General features: G+C 39.1%; 3 protein-coding genes across 13 annotated transcripts in view; 2 read left to right on the forward strand and 1 right to left on the reverse strand.

Moving 5' to 3' along the window:
• Window positions 1–3,522, forward strand: part of BBOF1 (basal body orientation factor 1) — a 97,311-nt gene extending 93,789 nt beyond the window's left edge. For all 5 annotated transcript variants that reach the window (XM_072624883.1, XM_072624881.1, XM_072624880.1 and 2 more), the window contains 2 exons: window positions 2,601–2,675; window positions 2,818–3,522. In XM_072624883.1, coding sequence (XP_072480984.1) covers window positions 2,601–2,675; window positions 2,818–2,932 — 190 coding nt within the window. In that variant the 3' untranslated portion in view covers window positions 2,933–3,522. The remainder of the gene's footprint in view (window positions 1–2,600; window positions 2,676–2,817) is intronic.
• Window positions 1,006–22,908, reverse strand: ALDH6A1 (aldehyde dehydrogenase 6 family member A1). Of its 6 annotated transcripts, none has more exons than XM_072624875.1 (13): window positions 22,681–22,897; window positions 21,887–22,021; window positions 20,003–20,062; window positions 17,286–17,360; window positions 16,944–17,105; window positions 16,551–16,629; window positions 15,803–16,105; window positions 14,927–15,048; window positions 11,265–11,454; window positions 10,875–11,056; window positions 8,389–8,568; window positions 8,047–8,145; window positions 1,006–5,037 (listed from the first exon to the last, which is right to left on the reverse strand). In XM_072624875.1, the coding sequence occupies exons 2-13, from the start codon at window positions 21,944–21,946 to the stop codon at window positions 4,933–4,935; spliced, it is 1,617 nt and encodes a 538-aa protein (XP_072480976.1). In that variant the 5' UTR covers window positions 21,947–22,021; window positions 22,681–22,897; the 3' UTR covers window positions 1,006–4,932. The 6 variants fall into 6 exon arrangements, with proteins under 6 accessions (XP_072480976.1, XP_072480975.1, XP_072480978.1 ...); XM_072624874.1 differs by lacking the exon at window positions 22,681–22,897 and adding an exon at window positions 22,511–22,667; XM_072624877.1 differs by lacking the exon at window positions 21,887–22,021 and having other exon boundaries at window positions 22,681–22,908.
• Window positions 22,465–24,562, forward strand: part of LIN52 (lin-52 DREAM MuvB core complex component) — a 118,409-nt gene continuing 116,311 nt past the window's right edge. Inside the window, exon 1 of one of the 2 annotated variants that reach the window (XR_011970688.1) lies at window positions 22,465–22,573. Coding sequence is in view for 1 of the 2 variants with exons in the window: in XM_072624911.1 (XP_072481012.1) it covers window positions 22,543–22,573 (31 nt within the window). In the remaining variant the exon portion in view is untranslated. The remainder of the gene's footprint in view (window positions 22,574–24,562) is intronic. The other variant, XM_072624911.1, reaches the window with a different exon arrangement.

Consider the following 24,562-nt stretch of genomic DNA (forward strand, 5'->3'; position numbering starts at 1 on the left):
ATCAGTAATCAATTGGGGAGGAATAAAAGGATTACCTTGATATAGTGAGGCCTATAGTCCAGCAACACATATCTAAATCCAGTTTAGTTCAGTTCAACATTTATTAAGTACCTAGTAGGTCTAAGATACTGAGCTGGGTAGCAGGGATATAAAGAGAGAAATAGGACGGTCACTTCCCTCAAGGAATTTACATTCTACTTGGGGGATGCAATCGGGACCTAATAGTTAAGTCAGCAGGTACTTTGCTGGTGCATAGGGAACCAATTATTCCCTCTTGGCTGCCTCTTCCTGACCCTCAATCCCCCCATCTCATTATCCCCCCATATGTGGATGCCACTTCTCTTTCCCAGCCTCCTTTCAGGTGCGATCCCTGAGGAAATGGTTTTCTTTTCAAACTTGTGGAAAAATCATGGTAAAGAGGAGATGCTTGAGACCAGTGCTTCAAAAAAAGCTAACTCCTGCTTGCTTACAAACTTCCCACCAACAAGTCTCCATCCTTTCCTCTTATCTCCCAGGTTCTGGTTTCACTTTTCCTCCCCTCCTCCACATTCAATTGTATAGTTAACAAGTTCAACTATTATACTTGAATTCTTTGCCCCCTTTTCTATCATGGCTTATTCTTTTTAAAAAAAAAAGTTTTTAGTTTTCAACATTCACTTCCATAAAATTTTGAGTTCTACATTTTCTTCCCCTCCCTCCCCTGCCCTCTCCCCAACATGGTGTGCAGTCTGATATAGGCTATACATATACATTCATATTAAACATATTTTCAATGGCTTATTGTTGATAAACCCCAACCATGGATTATTCCTACCATCTCCCTACACTCCTGCTTTTGCTGAAGTGTTAGAAGAAATCACAGAACCTCTCTCCAATCTTTAGTTTCTCCCAAACCTCACTAGATCCTTCCATATTTTCAAGCTCTTGTCTCCTCCTTCTCAATCACTTCTCAACACGTGGCAGTCTGGCTCAAGCTTAGCATTCAAGTGAGACTGCTCTCCAAAATTATCAGTGATATCTTTTATTAAAATTTTTTAAATTTAATAAGAATTTACTTTCTCCCCCACATTTCCCTGTCGTAAACAATAACAATAAAAAGCAAAGACACTGAAACATATGCATCGTCAAACAAAATAAATCCCCACATTGCCCATGCCAGAAAACGTGTGTACGTCTCATTTGGTCCACCACCTCTTTGTCAGAAAGTGGGCAGCATTCTTCATTATCAGGCCCTTGGAATTGATTGTTTATTGGTTTGATCAGAGTTCTTGAGCCTTTCAAAATTGTTCATTTTTAGTGTCAGTGTATTAATTGTTCTCTTGGTTCTATTCTATTATGCATCATCCTTGTCTTCCCAGGTTTCTCTGAAAACATCCTTTTAATAATTTCTTACAATAGTATCCTATTACATTCATGTACACTATTTTTGTCAGTCATTTCCCCCCCGATGGGCAGCTCTCTGCCATTTCAAACTGTGTACTTTCCAAATCTGATGGTATTTTCCTAGAGTCTTTATCCTTTGTGCTGCATTTGACACTTGAACATCCTCTCTGCCTGATAGTTTCTTCTGTTTTTTTTTTTTTTTTTTGTGGGTGTATGTATTTGTGTATGTGTGACATTGATTTCCCTTTGTTTCTGTTTGTCCAACTCCTACTTAGGGTCCTTTGCTGGATTACCTTCTTTATCCTATTCTCCAACAATGGATGTGTCCTAAAGGCAGTCTTGGGCTCTTATCTCTAAGCTCTCTTGAGGACCTCATCAACTCTCTAGGGTTTATCTTGCAGTTACACAGATGACCCCTCCCCTCCAGCTTCAGTCTTATTTCACGAATCTGTTGGACATTTCAGTGTCCCACAGGCATCTCAAACTCAACATGTCCAAAAGAGAACTCATCTTTTTTCCAACCCACATAACCTCAGTCTTCCCGGGCTCTTCATTTTCATCCCATATATCCAATTAGTTGCCACATCTTGTTGATTCTTCTTCCACAATATCTTACTTCTGACCCTTTCTCTTCACTCACATGGCTATTATCCTAGTTCACACTCTTATCACCTCTCACCTGGGCTTTTACTGTAGGCTCCTTTATTGATCTCCCTGCCTTCAGTCTTTCACTTCATCCTCCAAATAGTTACTGAAGGGATATCACTAAAACACAAGTTGAACCATGTCACTTCTTTGCACAGCAAACTCCAGTGGCATCCTAATACATCTAAAAATCAAAAACAAACTCCATTTGGCCCTTAAAGCCCTTTATAACCTGGCAGCAGTCTGGCTGAGAAGTCTTATTTATACCTTACTCTCCTTCATGCACTCTCCTCTGTTCTAGCTTCTTGTTGCTCCTCACACGTAACATTCCATCTCTAATCTCTACCTTTGCCCAGGCTGACCCTTGTGTCTGGAATGCACTACATCTCTCACCATCAACTCCAGTCAGATCACAGGCAGATCACAGGCAGGTTTGGTAAAAAAACAAAACCAAACCAGCCAACTTTGACTCACAACTCTAGAAGTCTAGCTGTCTGAAGTTAGAGAATGTAGCTGAAATACAGAGCATGAAAAAAGAAAATGAACACCATCTTTGTTTTTTCTCCGTTTAGGAAACTCACAAAATCATCTGTACCTCCAGTTCCAACCTATGTTACTCTCACAACCAAAAACAAAGACACTTTGGGGTAAGATCTTCCATGCCAGTTAGCAAGTATTTGTTTAAACTGGGCGTTGGATTGGATGAAGAAAATACTGAAATATTCAACTATGTTCATATTTGAACTAAATTCTGTTGGATTTTCTGACTTGAGTTTAATTTTATTTCAGGAATGACTACAATGTCCAGGATCAGACCTTCATCACCCAGCAAGTTCCGCTCACGGAATCTGGTGGCCTTGTCCTTCCTGATATTCAAAAAGGACCAGATCATGGTGTATCATAATAAGGTGTCTGTAATCTGATCAATTTCATATCCTTTTAACTTTTCCTGGTACAGGCACTCACACATTTCTCCTTTTTCTGGATAGGGAGAGCTCTTATGGATTTGTGCTGAGAAATAATAGAATTATGGGAGTAAGGAAATTTTTTAAAAGTGTGGCCACACTAAAAAAGGAACATTGTATTTAACATAAGATGAATTATGCCTCCCATGATGTCACATGTAGTTTTGGCTTGGCTGTTTATTTTAAAAGATACAAATGCACACATCTGTGTGTGCTAACAAATATAAACTACAATCGGTTCAGTTAGTGCAATTTTAAGAGTCCCTGTTACTATTTAATTTCACATGAAATTTGTACTCTATGACCTTCTATTATAACCCAGCCTTTGATGAATTGTTGGAATGAAATATGTGAGTGCATACATGCATGGATATACATTCATACACATGGATTCTCACACACACACCTAGATTTACATATATTGCCAGTCAAACCACACAGTTTTATGAGGATAAAACAGGAGGCAGTCTACCTTTCCAAATGTAGATCTTTGTTACCCTTATTAAAGGATAATACTTCAGAAAAGGCATTCCTATTGTTCCATTTTTCTTGAAATTGAGGCTCTAGATGATTTAAAGTGACCTGATTTGGTTAAACATATCCTTTGGTAAAGTCAGCAGTAAGCCTACTACATACATGATACTTGGCATCTTACAGTATCTGACAATCTTTAATTTACCCCAATGAGTTTGGTCAAGACAGTTTAACTGGAGAAACAGAGAAGTAAGTTTCTTCTCTTCAAAATGAGAGGGTTAGACTAGATCATATTTAAGATCCCTTGATTTGCTTTAAATCAGGTTATCCTATAAGTGATCTAGCCCCTATCACAGAGTCAGTATCTCATATGGGATGAGTACTGGAGCCTGCTCTTTTGGGCCCAGAAACTTGTTCACTGGCTGATGAACCACATAAAAGTATATATAAAATATCTGGAATCAGCAAAAAAGAGATTACCTACTCCTAATCAACATTTTCATCTCTGAGTTCCATTCTGACCAATCTAGCTTAGTTAACACTAAAATCAAGGAAGGAAAGTGAGGCGTAAGGTCACTTGAAACAAGGCATACCAGTCATATTGCTGTCATAATAATGCTGTCCAGGCTTTATAGTATCTTTGTGTCATGAAAAGAACTGAAATTTATCTTATGCCAAGAGATATCTTCAAGAGAATTATGCTCTAATCAAATGACATAACTGAAAAATACAGAGAGGACATAAAAGCATGACAGAGTTCTTCCCTATAAGAAATCAAGAAATATGATGACACAACTTGTTTCCTGAAAGATTCCTTCCCTATTTCACAGCAGGAAGATCTCTTTATTTCTAAGACTGATAAAACTCTTGGAATTATTTTGTTGAAATAGTGCTATGTGTTTGTGGTCACTCTTCTAAACACAACAGTTGAACAACAAAGTTAATTTTTTCCAGAGTACTCTGGGGAAAAACGTACTCTTAGCAGTGGCAATTTGAAGTAGAAGACTGACAGAACCATAAAAACAAAACATGATCAGTGAATCACTATTATAAAGAGTTATATTTTGGGGACCAAAAAGTAGATGACATCCAGTTCTATTTTATGTTTTAAGACTTCTTCCACCAATTATTGGAAGGTCTCCTTTGGAGACACTAATGTCTCCCCTGGTTCCATTTCCTCCTCACCCTGCCTCTCCCCTGGGTTCTCCCTTTAATAAGAATTTCACAGTTAAAACAGTTACTTCACAAATGGAAGTACTAAGCAACTGAAAACCCTAGACTGAAATTCTGACCACCAGTGTAGTGACAAAAGCACTATATAGGAAAAGGAGGTCTGGCTAGAGTATTCCATTCCCAGTGCATTGTGTGTGAATAATCTAAGCACAATTGGTAAGATTTATGGGAGAGATGGTTAAGTAAAGAGAGAAGTTATTTAAAGATAGAAAAAGTCTACTAGAAGTTCTTTTTAATGGCCCATAGTTGGCATAACTACAGCAGGCGCAGTTAGCATGGAGTCTTCTTCTTTCCACTGAGAAGTAATGGTCTTGAGCTGTGTGTAGAATTGGATGCCCTAAAAGGTACAAGCAGGAAAAAATTAGCATCAGTTCAAGTAGGTCCTGTGAGTTAACTAAAACTTATGGTACTAGATGCAGCAAAATTGTGAAATGTTTGTGTAGAACAGCCAGAATAATTGAGAGAAAGTTATTAAAAAGAGACATATACTTCCTCCTTCTGGAAATTTGTAAAGAATATAACTGACCATCAAAACCCAAGAGCACTTTTGAATACTTGGTCATGAGTACAGTGTGTCCAACACCCTTCGAAAGAACCTCTCTTAAGCAACCTTAAGATACTTACCCCAGATAAATCAACCAAATATTATGAGAACAGCCCCTAATTTTCACAAAAAAAATAAAACAAAATCCTCTGAGCCTTAATTGTTTTAAGGCTCTGATAATCTGGAAAATGAGATCTAAAATTATTAATCAGCCTATCCACATATGCCTGCCAAAGTGGTATAACTTGAACACTCATTTCAGCCATTTCTCAGTTAATAAGTAAGGGATTACCTCTTTTGATAACGTTGGAGACCTCAACTTAAACTATAAGAGTAAGCAGCAACTTTGTTAACTTTTGCATAAATGAAATTTTTCTTAATTGAAAATAAAATAGCTGATGGATGATAACTCTTACCAAGCCAAATGAACTTTTCTTCTCTAATCCATCCCTCCTTATCTCCCCAAAAAGCCAGTTAGTGTTTATCTGTTTGGTATATTTTTAAAATACCACAAAATTGTTATTGACCATGCTTCAACTGAAACTTATGACAACATGTGTCTAAAAGGGTAATCTATAATTTAATATCATCTATAATTCATTATAATACTATAATGAATTCATTTAGGAGATAAAATTTTATTTCTTAAATGAGAAAAGAATAAGGTAGCAATATATAATCTAGGCCCTGTTCTGGAATGTACTCTATTCAACTTCCTTCTGAAGTGAGAAGCATCATGGTACAGAGTACTTATCCATGCAAGAACTTGCTTCAATCCTGCCTTAGATCCTTAGATATTAAAAAGGAATTGTCACCTTGATAAATCCCCTTCTAATATTATTTGGTAAAACCTGACCCATCAATCTAAGAAAAGTTAAAAGTTGATTCAATTAAACATTAATCAGTATAAGGTATAAAACTGTACTTTTTCAAACTAGAAATAAGATGAATGTACCTGCCGTTTCCACAAAGTGTAAGAGCAACAGTTTCCTTAGAGTAATAACCAATTTACTTTTAAAATCTTGACTTGTCTTTCTAGCCTCATTTTTCTTTATTATTAACAAAAGAAGTAGTATAGGTATAGAAGCATGCACTCCAGATATCTGTGATACTTATGGCGGAACATTTATTCCTCTGGACAAAACCTTTTATGTATTGCCAAGGTTTAGTGACTTGCACATTTGTGATATGATTTTGCTAGAATCTGAATCAAATCAACACATGGGATCAGAACTAGAAGGGACCGTAGTAAGACTCAAGTCTTAGCCCCTTCATTTCACAGATGAGGAAATTAAGGTCCAGAGAGATTATATAACTTGAAAAATATCACACAGGTAGCAAGCGGCAGAACTGGGATTCAAATTCAGATCCTCTGTCTCTAAGTCCAGGGCTCCCTTCATTGTATTAGATTATTTTCTACTAGATTCTCTTAAAGAGAAGAATTCAAACAAGTAGTGCTGGTTTGAAAATATATACATTCTATATTTTAGGCTTTATCTTTTATAAAGGATCATACCCAAACAATCTGCCTTAAAGATGGCTAAGAAGAAAATCAGAATCCTTTTTTCCCAAAGAAACTGATGCCTAACAATAATAATCTTTGGTGACTGTAACTCTTAACTTGGGAAGTTAACTGATACTGTGATGTTTCTTTAGCCGTAAACTCTAAGCATGCACTTAAAGGGAAGATAGCAAGTATAACTGAAAATCACACGATTCCCAAACCTTTAGGTTATGGTTTCAAATCCTCATCTCTTAAAGTGCTGGTCAGTAAAGCTGCTAATGAATAGAAACATTAAGTTTCAATCATAAAGTTGGTCACCAAGTGACAAACTGTTTTGGCCACAGCAACCAAAATATAGAGCTATTTTGATATTTGTTGGTAGAGAAAGTGCCCAATAATGCTGAAATCACAGCTCCTTTAAAGTAATATTTTAGTAACTTATTTCTCCTTCCTGTAGCCTATGAATGAACAGTGCTCCAAGGTAGGAAAAAAGAAGCAATTAGATCTGGATACATATTAAATCAATAAACATCCCTTAAATAGCTAAGACTGACTACCCAGAAATACTTAACCAAAAGGCAATACAACATTAAGCCAAGAAACTGAATTTCCATTTCAGAATTACATTTGGCTTGTCAAAGGGGAAACAATCACCATAAAATAATGCTATTGCTATGTAAATGGAAACTGGTAAAGAGCATGCAATTTAAGAATGAATTTACAGAATGGTACCTCTCTTCAGAAAGGATTAAGCTACCAAGGCCTAGAAGTGGTAGCTGTAATAAAAACATAAATACAATCTAATATTAATGTAGGACTTTATTTTCAAGGTACTATCATGTAATTATTAATTTCATTTTAAGAACATTCCTATCAAGCAGGTGGGAGGTTTTCATTTTATAGAAGAGGAAACTGAAAACAGAGGTTATGACCTTTTACCTTGGTTCAGTCTGTGCTACAATCTAAACTCTAGGTTGTGAGTGCTTTTTCCACAAAATTACATTGCACTAATGGCACATAGGGGATTATTCAATTATGATTCTCATCTTTTGGGTCACATCAAGTAAAGAGGAAGTCACAGAGGTCACCACGGCAAAATCTATGCTAACTACATTGGAGTTCCTTCTAGGGGACCCATAGGTAGTTCCTCTGAACTTAACCTTACTTCACATAAACTGCTGGCAGACAATCTCTTTTTGGTAGCCTGACAAATATGTCATTCTTTCTTCTCCATATATCCAAGGGGAGGTTCATCAAGCAAAAATACAGCAACCATTTCTAATACTTAAGTTATTTACCTGTTTGCCATAAAAATTGGTTTCTCCTCTGAAGGAAGAACGAGAGCCCGTAAATGAGAACATTGGTAAAGGCACTGGAATAGGGACATTCACACCCACCTAATACAGAACAAATACAAGTTAATCATTAAGCCAGAAAATACAACTAAAATTTCTATCTAGTGAAAATTTTGAAACCCACAATGCATCCCTATTTCATGACAGAAGAAGGTTAGATGTAAGACTAAAGTGACATATTCCACTCTTAAGTAGGTTCCATTGACTGTTCCCTTTGTTGGCTACCAAATCTTGCAAAGAAAATGAAAACTGTTATGGGACCCATCTAAAATATACTTCACAGACCTGCCCCACATCCACCAAGTGAGAGTATTTTCGAGCAACTGCTCCATTGGTAGTAAAGATGGCAGTTCCATTTCCATATGGATTGTCATTTACCAGCTTGATGGCTTCATCCAAAGTATCTGCCTCCATAACCACTAGAACTGGACCAAAAATCTCCTCTTTGTAACAGGTCATATTTGGCTGACAAGACAAATGAATTGGAAAAAGAATGATATGGGATACTACACACTTTACTATAACACTCTATTTCCTCTCCCTTTTCACGTACAACTCTCACATCAATAAATTCCTTCCCAATAAACACTGTATAAAATGCACATCATTCACAATTCTAACTTACCACCTTTTCTCATGCATCTGAATTAATATGCTCTTTGCTTATTTTAGCCCAGACAACTTGTCAAAAATAATCGTGATTTATACCAAGAATGAAGGAATTCTTTTAACTATTATTAGTACTGCATGTTATATATGGATATACTGTTATATATAAACTATTAACTATATTAACTATTAACTAATATAAACTATTAACCAATTAAACTATTAACTATTTAACTATTAATACAATAGATTATATCAATAACAAAAAGAACAAAAACCATATGATTATATCAATAGATGCAGAAAAAGCTTCTGACAAAATACAACACGCATTCCTAATAAAAACACTGGAAGGCATGAGTATAAATGGATTTTTCCTTAAATAAGAAGCTCCTACTTAAAATCATCAGCAAGCATTATTTGTAATGGGGACAGGCTAGAAACCTTCCCAGTAAGATCAGGAGTAAAACAAGGATGCCCATTATCACCAATATCATTCAGTATTGTATTAGAAATGCTAGCACTAGCAGTAAGAGAAGAAAAAAAATGGAAGGAATCAGAATGGGCATTGAGGTTGGGCAGAAAATACAATCACATACTTGGAATATCTTAAAGATTCAACCAAAAAGCTAGAAAAACAATAATTTTAGTAAAGTAGCATGATATAAAATAAACCCACATGAATCACCAGCATTTCTATATAACAACAAAAGCCTCCAAGAAGTGATAGTAAGAAATACCACCTTTAAAATAACTGTAGACAGCATAAAATACCTGGGAGTATACCTCCCAAGACAAGCTCAGGAGCTACATGAATATAATTATAAAAAATATATATTTCTCGGCAAAGATACTGGAGTGGTTTGCCTTTTCCTTCTCCAGCTTTTTTTCCAGATGAAGAAACAGGCAAATGGGGTGAAGTGACTTGACCAGGGTCATATAGTTAGTGTCTGAGGCTGCATTTGAATTCAGGTCCTCCTGAATCCAGGCGTGGCACTCTTATATAGCCATTGTGCCACCTAGCTGCCACAGTTTTTATTAGTACTATTTTAAAAACGAATGTTTTACTGATACTTTATTTTGTATATCATAGTCAAATAATTTTCTAGATATTCCTCCTCAGCAACCCTACTCAGTGAGGCTTTCCTTGAAACAAAGTAAAACTTAGTGAAGCAAAATCAACACAGTACATAAGCACATTGGACATAATGAGCCATAAACCAGACTGGATTTTTTTTTTGTAGACAAATTCTTGAATAACTTTGCCATATGCAATACAAATTTTCCTGAAAATGTGTGCAAATCTATTTTTCGTAAATTAAAGAAAATCACGTATTAGGTAGGCTAAGGGCGCTGGTTGGTTGCTGTCCTTCATTCTCAAAGAGGACCAAAATGACAGAGTCAGTTTCAGTGTGTCTGATGGTGACTGACAGTTAAAGAATATCTCTAAGAATTATTTTGTAATGTGAACAATCTTGTAATTTATTTGTTTTGTACATTTTGATTTTTTCGTAGCTGCTTTTAAGTGGTACTTTCAAAAGTATTGAACACAGCAATGCTAGTTGCTTTAGCTGATTAAAGAAAACAAATAGCTAAAAGGCAAGAAAGCAGTAAGTAGATGAAGGAAAGGGTAAATGAATTTTTTTTTATATCAACTCTCAAATAATCTTATGTGAGTGTCTGACTAAAAGAATATGAATTATCAATTAAAGAATTTGGATTCTAATCTAGGCTCTGTCAGTAGCCAGTTGTGTGACTGGGCAAATAAAACTCTTAGCCTCAGTTTTCTCATCTGTAAACTAAAGGCTTGGACTCAATCACTGAGTCTCACACTCAAATGGCAATTTTAAGTTCATAGCACTCAAGCACCACTGATGCTACTTTTTTTTTTCTGTTTATAATGACCCTGCTAATTCCATTTTTGTCTAAACAAAGGGACAGAGGATTAAATAGACCCTACATGGGGTCTATTTGTAAGCAGCCCAGTGTTGTTGGATTGGAGATCCTGGGATCACATAGAGTGTCCCAAAAGTCTTAGAGAAGTTTTAAGCTTTAATAACTTGTATATGATCCTAAATCCACTCTTAGAATTTAAATTCTATGCACCTGTAACTGAGCAAAATTTTATTAGATAATTAAGATGATTATCTCTGCTTATTTACCTTGACCTTTGAGATGATGGTTGGTCCAACAAAGTTGCCATTTTCATAGCCTTTAATTTTAATTTTTCTTCCATCCAGAAGAATCAAGGCTCCCTCCTTTGTTCCACTCTCAATGAGATGACAAACTCGTTCTTTGGCCTGTGGGGAGATTAGAGGGCCCAAATCAGCTCCAGGCTGGTCCCCTGAAAAACAATGTTTGAATCATTTAAGAGTTTTACTACGATGATAATACAGAAATCATGACAACAGCAAAAGATTTAACTAGAACAAGGCACATGGAAAGAGAATGGCATAATCTTAAAAAGCATGGTCTAAATCACAGAGCCAAACATTCTCTAATCCAGAGCCACTGCCTGGATGTTGACTCTAAAGATGATCACAAATAGTTACCAGCATTAACCCGAAGCTTTTTGGCACGCTCCACAAGTTCTGGCAGCCAGTTCTTTGTTTCCCCTACTAAGATGGCTGTGGACAGGGCCATGCAGCGTTGCCCTGCGGCTCCAAAAGCTGCTCCTACCAGTTGGTTCAGAGTATTTTCCTTATTGGCATCTGGCATGACTACCCCATGGTTCTTTGCTCCCTAAGGAAACAGAGAATGCAAACCATGTTTGTCCTGAGTCAAATTGTTGAGTTAATGAAAACTGATGCTTCCTAAAGTGATAGTCAAAAGGAACAATAAAGCCATCTTTAGATCTTAAATTAGGAAATGGAAACCAGCAAAGAATGGTTAATTAAATTAGGGGGACATAGGATCTCAGATCTCATACCTATTTCGAGCAAATATGGGGCGGGGGAGAAGACCTGGAAAAGCACTCTCAGTTGGTTTTGGGAGGTCAAGAATATGATCTCATTTTTGATATCATTAAAATCTTGGCAACATCTTTGTGAAAATCCATAATCCCTCCTATCTGCTTAGCACTGACTTGTGTGAAATGCTGTCCACAAAAATAAACCAGTTAAAACAGCTATCACAAATATCATCATCATGTTTCAAATAAAAAGGCTGTGAGAGGTTTAAGTAACTTGTCATGGTCTCAGAGTTCAGCATGTTAAATGAGATATGAACCTAAATCTCCTAACTCCAAGTTTACCCAGTTTTACCACTATATCACCAGGCCTCACATGAAGGCAGTACGACAGTTTTATTCCATTCCATTCCACAAGCAGTATTAAGCATCATACCTAATGAGCTAAATACTGTGAAGACACAACAACCCTTCCCTGGAGATGCTTACAATCTACTAACAAATGTAATATGCGGACAAGTCAATATAAAATAATTTGAAGGAGAAAGTACTAGAGATAAAAACATTTCATGTAGAAAGTAGCACCTGAGATAAGCCTTGAAGAAAGACAAAGACTCTAAAAATCACAATTGATTGAGGCATACATTCCATGCATAGGGGATAGCTTATATAAAGGCAACCATGTAGAAGAGGAAATGTTAAGTTGTAGGAAACAAATAGGGTTGTTCAGCTGAAATGCAGAATACCTAAAGTATAAGGAAAGGTAGGCTGGTGCCAGATTGTGGAGGGTTTTAAATGCCATGCTTTTATTCTTGAAGCAAAAGGGAGTGATTGTATATGACTGAATAGGAATGATAGGGTCCAAGCTGGGTTTTAGTAACATTATTTTGTCAGCCACGTGGAGGATGGATTGGAGAGAAGACAATGAGAAACAGAGACCTATTGGGATACTGAGTAGTCCGGACAAAAGATGATGAGGGCATTAACTAGGCCACGTGAGTAGAAATATATTGTTGAAGGAGAATCAGCAAGACCTGGTAACTGACTGGATATGGAAGAGTAAGGAAGGTAAGGGTAAAGAATGACTTCTAGGTTTGGAACCTGAAATTGGAAAAGTTGCAGGAAGGGTATTTTGGACATGTTGAATTTGAGATACCTATGGGAAATGTATGATGAGAAGTCCAGCAAGCAGTCAGTGATGTAGAGTTCAGGAAAGCAATTAGGGATGGAAATATAAATTTTGGAATCATCTGAATAGAGATAATTAAGCTAGTGGAATCTGAAGAGATCACCAAAAAGCAAGACTTTAGTGAAAAGTAGAGGATTCTGGATGGAAGTTTGGGGAATATACCCATGGTTATGATGATGATCCAGCAAAAAATACAGTACAACAGTCTGTAGAACCTGAACCTGAAAAGCACTGTGTCACCAAAGCCTTGTGAGAAGAGATTATCAAAACAGAAGAGGTAGTCAACAGCGTCAAAAGTGTAAGAGATGTCAAGAGTGAAAGATGAGAAAGAGGCATCATATTTCATATTTCACATTCGTTTTCAAGAGATCATTGGCTGCCTGAGGGCAGTTTCAGTCAAGTAAGTGGGGTCAGCAGATATATAGCAGGGGACTGAGTCGTGAAGAAGTGAAGGTACAGGAAATGGAGGCAGACAAGAGTATAGCTGTGAAAGGAAAACTATATGACAATAGCTTGAGGGGACTGCAGGGGTCAAAAACTTTTTTTTTTTAAAGGATAGTTTTATAGGCAGCTGGAAGAGTGACAGACTGCAAATGAGAGAGGAAATGATCAAGGGGACAAGCTCTCCAAGACAGAAAGAAATAGGATAAAGAGCATGAGTACAGGAAGAGTTGGCCTTAGAAAGGAGAAGAGCCATGTCTTTTCATAAGAGATGAAAGCAAAGGAAAAGAACTGGGGATGATGAAATGGAATTTTGAAATACCGAAGATGGGAAGAAAAAGAGCTCATGATGAATGACCTCTAGTAGAGATTTTTTTAAGTCAAGCAGGAAGACAAAGGGGAGACAGGGTGATGTAGGGATCTTGAGGGAAGAGAACATCTGAAACAGCCAATGTGGGACTATTTTTTTTTTTTAAAGACTTGATTTCATCACTATAGTAAATTCCTGGTGAGAAAACTCTCTGTACCAATGCAGGATGGCACCTGCTTTACAATTTATAATCTTAAGAGAGCAGATTGAAGAACTGAGAGGTTTAGTGACTTGCCTAGGGTACACAGTGAGTATGTGTCAAAAGGAAAAACTGGAACTTAGATTTTACTGACTCTGAGGCTGTCCTCTTTATCCAACACACCATGCTGCCTTGTTTAGAGGACAAAATTATATAGGGCTGGTATCCAGCTAGAAGTCCACTTTTTTGTACTACTTTCTAGCAGCTTTTTTTTAAACATGAAATTTCTCAACCACCATCCTAGTTTAGGCCTTAATTTCCTTTCACTTAAGCTAATGCAATATCTTCCTAAAAGGTCTCCCTACCTCCAGTATCTCTCTGATCTGAAACATTCTATCAGTAGGTACATCCTGAAAAGTAACTTTAATAAGCTTGGAACTGCACTAAGATTTTTGGAACACCCACATTACTTTCTAATTGTATATAGCTCTGACATGCTAATGCTGAAAAACTTCCTTATTCTGGACAAGAGATACTTGATAATCTTGTTGAACAAAATTAAGAATAGCTTAAGTTAAACTGGTCAAAATAAATGGGATTTCCAAATGTGGCTATTTCCCAAGACTACTGCAGGCAGGTACTTTATTATAAATAGTCTTTGCAAAGTTGCGCAGAGGAGGTAGTAGAGCTAGCCACTGAGATTTATATGGTCAGACTGAAAAGTCAGTTTAGACAAGCCGTACAATAAAACAACACATTTGTATCTCACTGCATGCATGCCACTTCCCCCAGAGGACATAGTACTTTAAGTAGCCTGACTCCTGAACTTGGGGCGAGAACAGTACTGTACCAGTACCTGCCTCTCGGATAAACAGTGGAAAAATGGCTAGGAACAAGGTTGGAAAGATAGGTCAGGTGGGGAAAGGCAGAAGAAAGGTTTGGGGGGCAAGGTTCCAAACCAGAACATTCACTGTTGATGCCACCAAAAGTCTATATGTAGATGAGGAGGCAGGCCTCCCTACCCCTTACTAGCAAGTTTTGGTCTACAGTGAAGTTTTCATTAAAAAACTATGGTATTAATGCAGTATAAAGGGCCTTTCTGTTGAAGTCTTCGTTCTTATTTTTAATGTTGGTGGGATCTGGGGAGAAAGGGAAAAGGATGTTCACCAGATTCGCTTGAACTCTCTTGCCATTTCTTGACCCTCTCTCGAAGATGTACTCTCCAGCCTGGTTGGAGCCCACAAAGCTGATTGCTTTTATATCCGGATGATCACAAATAAAATTCACAGCTTTAAGGAGAAAATAAGTTATTAAACAAAAGACCTAATAGATTCTGTCTTCAACCTAGCAAATTTCTTTTCTGCTGTCCACAAACCCATTGCCACAAGTTTGATCTTTTCCTACCTCAGCCTTTCCTTTTCAGGTTTCCATTTCTAACTTGATTCTCATTTTCTATTTTCTTTAATTTCAAGACTTAATTTCTATTTTTCTTCTGTTTTGCTCTCACCCTGACTCTGAAATTTCTTCCTTTAACTTACTTCTTGTACTCTTGCCTACCTCCAAATACCTGCCTTCTATTACTCCATTTTTTTGGCATTTTTATCTTTTAAGGTATTTTATTTTATCTACTGCTCCCATGCATTAGTTTCTAGATAACACTGTATACAAACCAGTTGCATTTCACATTACGTAGAAGTACCTTAATTTTTACTAAGTCTTATAACTTGTGAGCTATATACCTTTTTAAAAAAAAAAGTTCAATAATAAGTAAATGTCTTTTAACCAGGTTCTTTGGCCCTTAATCAATATTTCTAGTTTCACTGGGTAGAGTGTGAAAAATTGCTGCTCATCTATCAATCTTTTCAGCCATACTAGCATACACATATGGCAACATCATCCTCAAACAGTGGAGATTATGCTAATAACATTTTCCTACAGTTATTCTAAATTCAGGCCTTTATCTCAAATTTCAGTCACCTTAATATCAGTTTTTCATTCCCCTACTGGTAGTCAGACTAAAAATCCCCTTGTAGAGACCTTTACCTTCATGCTGCCCATGGATGATGTTCAATGTCCCATCTGGGGCACCAGAGTCTTGCAGCAACTTGGCAAGAAACATAGCTGCTCCAGGTACTCGCTCAGATGGTTTCAACAAGTAGGTGTTTCCACAAACCATGGCCATGGGGAACATCCAGAGAGGAATCATGGCAGGAAAATTGAATGGAGCAATGCCTGCACATACACCCAATGGTATACGGTAGGAGTAAATGTCCATGTCTTTGGTAATGGAAGGCATGACTTCTCCCAGCATGAGGGATGTGATACTACAGGCATGTTCAACTACCTCTGCAACAAAGAGGGACAAATCAGACTATTTTCAAATTCAAAGCCATCATCTCTCCAGCATGAGCCTTTGCTAAACTCCTCTTCCTAGTGTTCTCAGCATGGCCAATGAAGATTGACTTCTATCAATTGGGAAGAACTGCTTGCTCCTTAGTGCATCTCAGTCTATGTGAAGGGATCATACAAAATAGCCTCTAAAGGGGAAAGAGACTGATCTGGAACATCAGTATTAAATAAATAATGAACTTTTGGAACAAATAAGTTTCATGTATCAATGAGAGGTAATACCTCTCAGTATTCATGAGTGGCCAGGAAAATTTTCGAACGTTGATTCTATACTGAAGCATATTCTATAGTGAAGAAACTTATCATTCTCAGTATTCTCTTCCTTCCTCCCTCCCTCCTTCCCAGAAGCTCCTGAAATTCTTATGAGGGGCTGTGAGCTTACGAAGGCCTCGGAACACATCTCCTTCTGCATCAGCCAGGGTCTTCCCTTGCTCCAAAGTGATTAGCTTAGCAATTTCTTTCTAAAAAGAAAACAAAATGAAACCAAAGCAAGAGTTTAAGAAACCCTTTCCCACCTCACCTCCCATGTATATTCCCCACATAGCCAAGTAAGATGAGTTATTAGGTAAATACCACTGGAGAAAAATTTTACAGCGAATACAGCTAATAAATACAGCAAACTTCAGGTTTGTGTCTGTGCTGTAGATTTCAGAATAGGTATTAAGAGGAAGAGTCATGGAATTTAAGGATGTTATCTAGGTGATAGTACCAAGAATAAATGGGGAGTTCTCTAAGCCTTATTACCAGGGAAAATATATTATTTAGATTTTCTCACCAAATTTTCCTTGATAAGCTGCTGATACCTAAGCAGGATCTGCTGGCGGCTTAGTACAGATGTCTCTGACCATGAGTGAAAAACACGTTTGCACGACTCCACAGCTGCTTTCATTTCAGCCTCTGTTGTTTTGGGAACTCGGCCAATCAACTCATTGGTAGCCTGATGAGATAGAGTAGCATATTTGTGCACTTCTGTGCCACTTTTTAACCCTAATACAGTCTTATTATGTAGTGACCAGCCCATTAGTGTTAATAACATATACTCAAACCTAAATTTCCCCATCATATTCTCAGAATATTCTTAGTTGATCAATGTGGCTTCCAAAGCAGTTTTTCTTACTGGGTTGTGAATGTCAATCCACTTGTCACTTTCAGATTCAACAAATTTCCCATCTATAAAAAGTTTGACTCTTGGCTGAAAAAGAACAAACAAAAACAATTAGTTATTGTTGGAATTCTCCCTGACTTTTCCACAATGTAAGGAATTCTAAGTGATTCTGGATATTTCTCTATACAGTTTACCAGTGAGAAAAAGCTAAAATTATTTTACCACAGGAAATAGTATATCAACACTGTTTGGTCTCCGGGTTATATAAACTCATTAAGAGTTGGTATATCTTTATTCTGAAGTGACATAATGAAAAGAACATTAGATTTGAACTTTGGGACCCAAGTCTGAATCCCAGCACTACCACTTAATATATGACCTTGGATAAGTTACTTATGGAAGCCTCAGGTCCAGAGATATTATCTGTAAAATACTGTCATTATTTTCCTCACACAGCTTCTGAGAGCGTGAAATAAGACATGTAAAACACTTTGTAAATCATAAAGCGCAATATAATGTCAGTTCTTATTGTGACAGTGAAATTATTAATCATTAATACACAGCAGAATCTAATCAGGGTAAAAATAAATACACATCTATTGGAAGTACAAAAATAACCAAAAGATCAGTCTTTCAGCAAAGTTATAGTTTTAGTTATAGTTATAGTTCATTAGTTATAATGAATCCTTGGTTCAACTAACTTTTTGTATAATTCTGCATAAGTAATGTATTTTCTGTCTCCCCTACAATATTGTTTGTAAGAACAAACACATAAGAAATGATATGCCAGGATAACAATAAATCGTAGAATATTCCTTCAAAGATTTTTAGTATTATCAAGTTGAAAATAAGAGTGGTGAAGCAGGGAATACACAAAAAGGAAATGAGGAAAGGAGTGAAATGGAAGGAACTAAAGGAGCCAGTAATAGTAACTTGAATCCCTAGGCAAATAATAATTTCAAAATTCAGAATATTTTGAAATTATTATTGTTCTATCAAAACATTTGTAGGGAGAAAGGGTTGGACTAACCAATTCCCATTAAATTGTTAAGACAATGGAAATGGCTTAGGTTGACATACTATATTATCTCTTTTCCTAAAAATTGTTAGGAATATGATAGATCTTTGTAGTGGAAACAAAAATCACTGAATCATGTAATCATAAATTTAGTGCCAAAAGAAATCAAGAATCTATCTAATCCAGCCCACTCTTATTACATATGAAAAAACTGAGGCACAGGAAACTTAAGTGATTTGCCCAATCACATAGCTATTAAGTATCTAGAGAATCAAGTCTCAGTCTCTTGTGGGGTAGGCAGTAATACTCACCACTCACCATAAGATAAGAAAAGTATGAATTCAAAAGGTTCTTTGTGATCCTCTGATTAACTGACAGAAACGGCAGATGTTTTGAAATTACATATTGTGCTCAGGCTCTGAAAGGCCTCTATAAGTTAATCAAACACTATTGGAAATACGGTGCTTAAATTTTTTTGAATATTTTAGTTTTTTCCCAATTACATGAAAAGATAATTGTTAACATTCATTTTTTAAAATAAGTTCCAAATTCTCTCCCTTCTTCTGCTCCTCCTCCCTGAGAGGGTAATCAATTTGATACAAGTCATCCATGTGCAATCATGCAAAGCATATTTCCATATTGTGAAAGAAAACAGACCCCTCCCCTCTCCAAAAAAACACAATCCACTCAAACAAAATAGTGAAAAATAGTGTGCTTCGATTTGCATTCAGGCTCTATCAGTCCTTTCGTGGGAATAAGATAGCTTTTTTCATCATGAATCCCTTGATATGGTCTTGGATCATTGTATTGCTGAGAAGAGCTAAGTTTCATTTACAGTTGATCATCATACAATATTGCTGTTACTATGTATGTTCTCCTAGTTCTGCTTAATTCATTCTGTATCATTTGTTTAAGACTTTCCCGATTTTTCTGAAATCATCCTGCTCATCATTTCTTTTTTTAAAATTTATTTATAGTTTCAACATTCATTTCCACAAGATTTTGAGTACCACATTTTCGCCCCATCTCTCCCCACCCCAAGACACTCTGCATTCTGATCACCCCTTCCCCTAATCTGCCCTCCCTTCTATCACACCCCTCCCCCTTCCCTTATCCCCATCTTCTCTCTTCTTGTGAGGCAAGATAGATTTCTATACCCCATTACCTGTATTTATTTCCCAGTTGCATGTAAAAACAATTTTTAACATTCGTTTTTAAAACTTGGACTTCCAACTTCTCTCCCTTCCTCCCTCCCCATCCATCCCCACCGAGAAGGTAAGCAATTCAATATAGGTTATACCTGTGTAGTTATGCAAAAGACTTCCATACAAGTCATGTTGTGAAAGGCTAACTATATTTCCCTCCATCCTAAACTGCCCCTCATTTATTCTATTCTCTCTCTTTTGACCTTGTCCCTCTTCAAAAGTGTTTACTTCTAATTTCCCCCTGCTTATCATTTCTTAAAGCACAGTAGTACATTACAATCGTATACTGCAACTTGTTCAGCCATTCCCCAACTGATGGACATCCTTGCAATTTTCAATTCTTTGCTACCATAAAGACAGATGCTATATATATTTTTGTACACATAGATGTAGGTATACCTTTTAAGAGACAATACCACAGGAAAAAGAAATTCCTTTTCCTAAGGATCAGAAAGATCAACTAGAGCAACCACCATAAACCGGCCTTTTTGCCAGCATGAACTTACCACTGAAGATGAGGAAAAAAAGGATGCTGGGTACCAGGTAGGGTTTATCTTAGAAGAAACCTATGAAACCAAAAGAAAGAAAGAGGGAGATTTTATCATTTTTGGAGTAGAAATTCAATGAAAAACTGTAGTGGAGAGAGAACAGGCCAGTTATATCCACAAAGCCAAATACTACAAAAAATATCAAGGATAACAGAGGAACTAGTTAATGCAAAATGCTAGATTTAAGCTCCTAAGTATCACTGAGAGTTGGTAGGACAGTATTAAAGATTAGAACATTGGAACAGAAGGGTATACCTTATTCAAAAGGAACACATTAACTAAGAGGCACTTATGAAAGCACTCCATACTAAGAATACACATTTAAGTTAGAGAATTCATAAGTGAGACAAGAGGAAATAATGGTGAAGAACATTTGGGTGAAGATCAACGGAGTTTAAAAACATTGGGATGGGAACATATTCAAGTAGAAGGGTACAAATGATAAACTTGAGGAAGAGATCATAAACATGGCACGAAGGTATTAGTAGTAAAAGACCTCATTCATCAAATGAGATTAAATATGTAAAGATGTTGACAGATCCTTTAGAGTTATATAGATGTTAACTATGTTACTATCTTCATCTAGATGTATCCTAAAGTAGTCAGCTAGAGCAGAGCAGGTGCTAAAATGGAAAAAAAAGTTTTATTGATGCTTTTAAAAACATTTTCACTTTCCAGTAACTGTCTAGCAGAACCGTAGCTTGCAACAAAAAAGTTAAACCAAACCACCATAACGATCAGAACCACCTCATTCTCTACCAAGGAGATGTGTTTCATAATCACCCAGTCATCTTGGGGTCCTTTCGCTGGTCGAAGTTTTCATATTTATTATGACCTTCCTTTACATTACTGAAGTCATTGTGTTGACAGTTCTCCTTGTCTGTTTACTTTCTTCATCAGTTTTTCTGAATCTAATTGTTAAGAACACGATATGTCTTAAAGATAATTTCATTTTTCAAAAATGGAAGGAAGTGAAAGGAAATGCTATTCTAGATCCAATCTTGACAATAAAGAGGATTTGGTGCCAAATTAGATTCTGAGAATCAACCTCTTCATCTTGGAACGTGTGACTGACAAAGAGCAAAAAGCTATGACATAAACCCAGGTAGGGTTATCTGGGAAGAAACCTATCAGACCAGAAAAACCGGAAAAAGATGGAACATTTGACTCAGTTTGTCCCCGTGCTGGCTGGTTCTGCTTTACGGTCTGTCTGCTCCGAGGAAGGCCGTATTTAGCTGGAAGCGTTTACACTCCGAAACTACAGAAAGCACGAAAACCAAAGCCTCCACGGAACTGGGGTAAGGGTGCGTTTAAAGGCCCGGCCGCACTTTGTCCAGCCAGAAATGCCTGCACTTGGAATGCTAAGTTAACAGAATGCCCCCAAAATGCAGAGAGATGAGGAAGGAGCTCTGCGGCCAAAGGCACCCCCCAACAACGCCGGAGCTCGGAGGGCAGCCCGGGCGCCGGAGGGGGGGCTGCGCCTCAGGGACCCCCAGGGCCGTCTTTGAAAGCCTCCAGACTCCTCATCAGGACGCTTTCAAAAGGCGTACGGTAACACACACAGGATCACCCGGGAAACCCATACGAGCCGCCCGCCGCTGCACCCCGGCTGAAGACTCCCCGTTCTTCACGGGGCAGGGCGCCCCCACAGGGGCACAGTCACCAGGCCGGCGAAGAGGAGTTCAAGGCCAGGGTAAAAACCATCAGGTCTCGCGCGCCAGAGGTGGGCTGGCCGCCGGCCGAGATCGTCAGGAGTGGGGGGGCTGGAGCCCGGGGACGCAGACCCGGCGCTGGACGCGGGCAGGAGCCCAGTCTGTCCAGAGGCTCCCCGCCTTTTCTCACCCGAAGCACGCGGGCTCGCAAGCCCGCCGCCGCCGCCGCAGCCGCCGTTACTCCCGCCATGGCCGCCAGCTTCAGCCCGTCACCGGATCGCTTCCCAGCCAGACCGCCACCTGACCCCGCCTCACTCGCCTTTCCCTGGGGGAGGAGGAGGAGGCGGCCCCTGATTCCGGCCAATCACTCAGCGCGGCCTCCTTCCACGCCCACGCCCCCACCCCCGTCCGCCGAGGCTCATCGGGGAAAGTAAGCCGCGGATCCCAAACGGAGAATTCGGTCCGCGCCCCCATCCCCCCTCCGTCCCTCTAGGCTGCTTCGATTGGTCGAGGAGGGGAAGACGCCCCCTTGTTTTCGGGCCTCCAGCACGGAATGAAGACGCCTCCTTACGGGGAGCTCGGATTGGCCACCGGGCGAGAGTTCGGCCCCGCCTCCCGGAGGGGAGGAATGTAAACAAGAACTGGGAATTTTGGCCCCGGTCGGCTTAAGTCAGGGAGTGTGGCGAAGGGGTGGAGGGGGAAACGAGTGGGAGGGGAAGGCATGGGGCGGTGCTAGGCCATCGGTCTCACTGATTGGGGCAGGAGGAATGGGGCGGGGCCTGGGTAAGTTCTAGGGGCGGTGCTTGCCGCTCACTTTCCCGCCGACGGTTGGCTGTGTCACGTGACATGGGTCGGAAGATGGCGTCTCCCACAGACGGTAGGAGCCGGCTAAGAGCCTACGATTTCCCAGTTTTTCTTCTCTCCTCTCCCGGGAACCTCCTTTCCTTACCATCTAAGGCTTCCTTCCCCACCTTCAGTACCCACCCTCGTCTCTCCTTTTCCTCGCTATCCCGACTCCTCCTCTACTTCCAGCTTTCCGGCCCCCCGCCGCGGTGGGTTTGCCGTGGTGAGCAGGGAGTAGCCCCGGTGACGGGGGAATAGGGGCCAGACTGAGCAGACACTCCTGGGGCGGAGAGGCGGAGCAGGGGCGGCCCTCCTTGCCCTGCGGAGGAGCCTGCTGGTGTGCCGCGGGTCGGAAGGAGAGAAGCCTGACGGAGGGGGTGGGGCGGGGCGTGGAGGGCGGAGGGGGCGGGGCGTGGAGGGTGGAGGGGCGGGCGTGGAGGCGGAGGGGGCGGGGCAAAGGAGGCCCCAGCTGGCAGGGTTCACGAGATGGAGAACCCGGGCTTGCTAACTTGTAGAAGAAACCCTGCGCCGCCAAAGTGTGCCTTCAGTCAGATTCGGCCGCCTTGGCACTAGCAGTTGATCCATTTCACTGGAGAAAGGAGAAGCCGCGGAGATAGATCGGGGCTACATCTCTTTTATAAGAACTTTTTAAAAATTTTATTTTTAGCATTCTTTTCAAAATATTTCTTGAGTTCTAAATCCTTTCCCTCTCTTCCTCCGGCGCCCCCTCCCCATTGAGAAGGGAAGCGAAATGATATCCGTTATCCATGTGAGATTGTGCAAAACATTTCCATATTAGCCATATCTCCAAAACCCAAGAAAAATAAGGTGAAAAAATGTGTACTCCGGTTTGCCCTCAGAATTCGTCAGTTCTGGGGGTGGAGAGCGTTTTTCACCCCAGTCCAGAGGGTCTTGGTGGGAGTAGCTAATCAGGGTTCAGAGGGCCACTTGTGGCTGGAGGCTGAAGGATCCCCGACCCTGAATATCTTTTGCAGCTGATCCTCATTTCAGTGCTGCTGTTCCTGTGTCCTTGATCTGATTCTGCATCAGTTCATATAGGTCTTCACAGGCTGTTCTGAAACCGTCCAGCTGGTCGTTTCTGAGAGTGCAACACTATTCCCTACGATCATACACCAGAGCTTATTCAGCCATTTTCCAATTGATGGGCGTTGCCTCAATTTCAAATTCTTTGCCACTACCTCAGAAAAGCTGCTATAAATATTTTTTGCACTTATAGGTTCTCTGACTTTCTTTGATCTCTTTGGGTTGCAGACCTAATAACGGTGGTACTGGGTCAAAGAATATGCTGTTTTATAGCTGTTTAAGTATAGTTCCAAATTGTTCTTCAGAGTAGTTGGACCAGTTCACAAATCCTCCTACAGTGTATTAGCGTCCCTGATTTTCCACATTCCCTCCAGCATTTGTCATTTTTCTTTTCTGTCATGTTAGTCAATCTGATAGGTATAAAGTGGTACCTCAGAATTCTTTTAATTTGCATTTCAGATCAATTGTGATCTGGGACATTTTTTCAAATGACTGTTAAGAGCTTTGATTTCTTCTGATAACTGCTTGATGAATGGCTCTTATTTTTATAAATTTAGCTCAGTTCCCCATAGGGTTGAGAAATGAGGCCGTTAGCAGAAAACTTGCTGTAAAAACTTTTGGTATTACTCATTCTCTATGGTACTGTTTAGCAAAATGTAGTTTCCCTGATTATATCTTCTGGTTTTGCTTTTGCTTTGTCTGAGGTCCTGTTTGTTACTCCTCTTTTTTTAAATTTCATATGAAGCATAATAGCATCTGCTCCAGCCCCTTATTTTAACTCTGTGTCTTTAATTTTAAATGCGTCTCTTCTAAAGAACATATTGGATTCACATTTCTAATCTATTCTGCTGTCTGCTTCTATTTTAAGTGTGAATTCATCCCAGTCATATTTACAGTCTTGATCACTGTGTTTCCCTGGCCTCTTGAAGTCTTGAAGGGATTTAGGGATTCCCAGGGGCAAAGGTGAAGAAAGAAAATA

Source organism: Notamacropus eugenii, chromosome 7 (assembly GCF_028372415.1).
Source record: "Notamacropus eugenii isolate mMacEug1 chromosome 7, mMacEug1.pri_v2, whole genome shotgun sequence".
Lineage (NCBI taxonomy): Eukaryota > Metazoa > Chordata > Mammalia > Diprotodontia > Macropodidae > Notamacropus > Notamacropus eugenii.

Excerpts from the sequence above, each read along its gene's own strand:
- ALDH6A1 (XM_072624874.1), bottom strand. The coding sequence starts at position 22,648 with ATGGTAAGGAAAGGAGGTTCCCGGGAGAGGAGAGAAGAAAAACTGGGA. Across the intron at positions 11,057-11,264 it reads AAAGCTTCGGGTTAATGCTG|GGGACCAGCCTGGAGCTGAT; the intron begins GTAACTATTTGT and ends ATTGTTTTTCAG. Across the intron at positions 8,146-8,388 it reads ACTTGGTGGATGTGGGGCAG|GTGGGTGTGAATGTCCCTAT; the intron begins GTCTGTGAAGTA and ends GTTCTGTATTAG.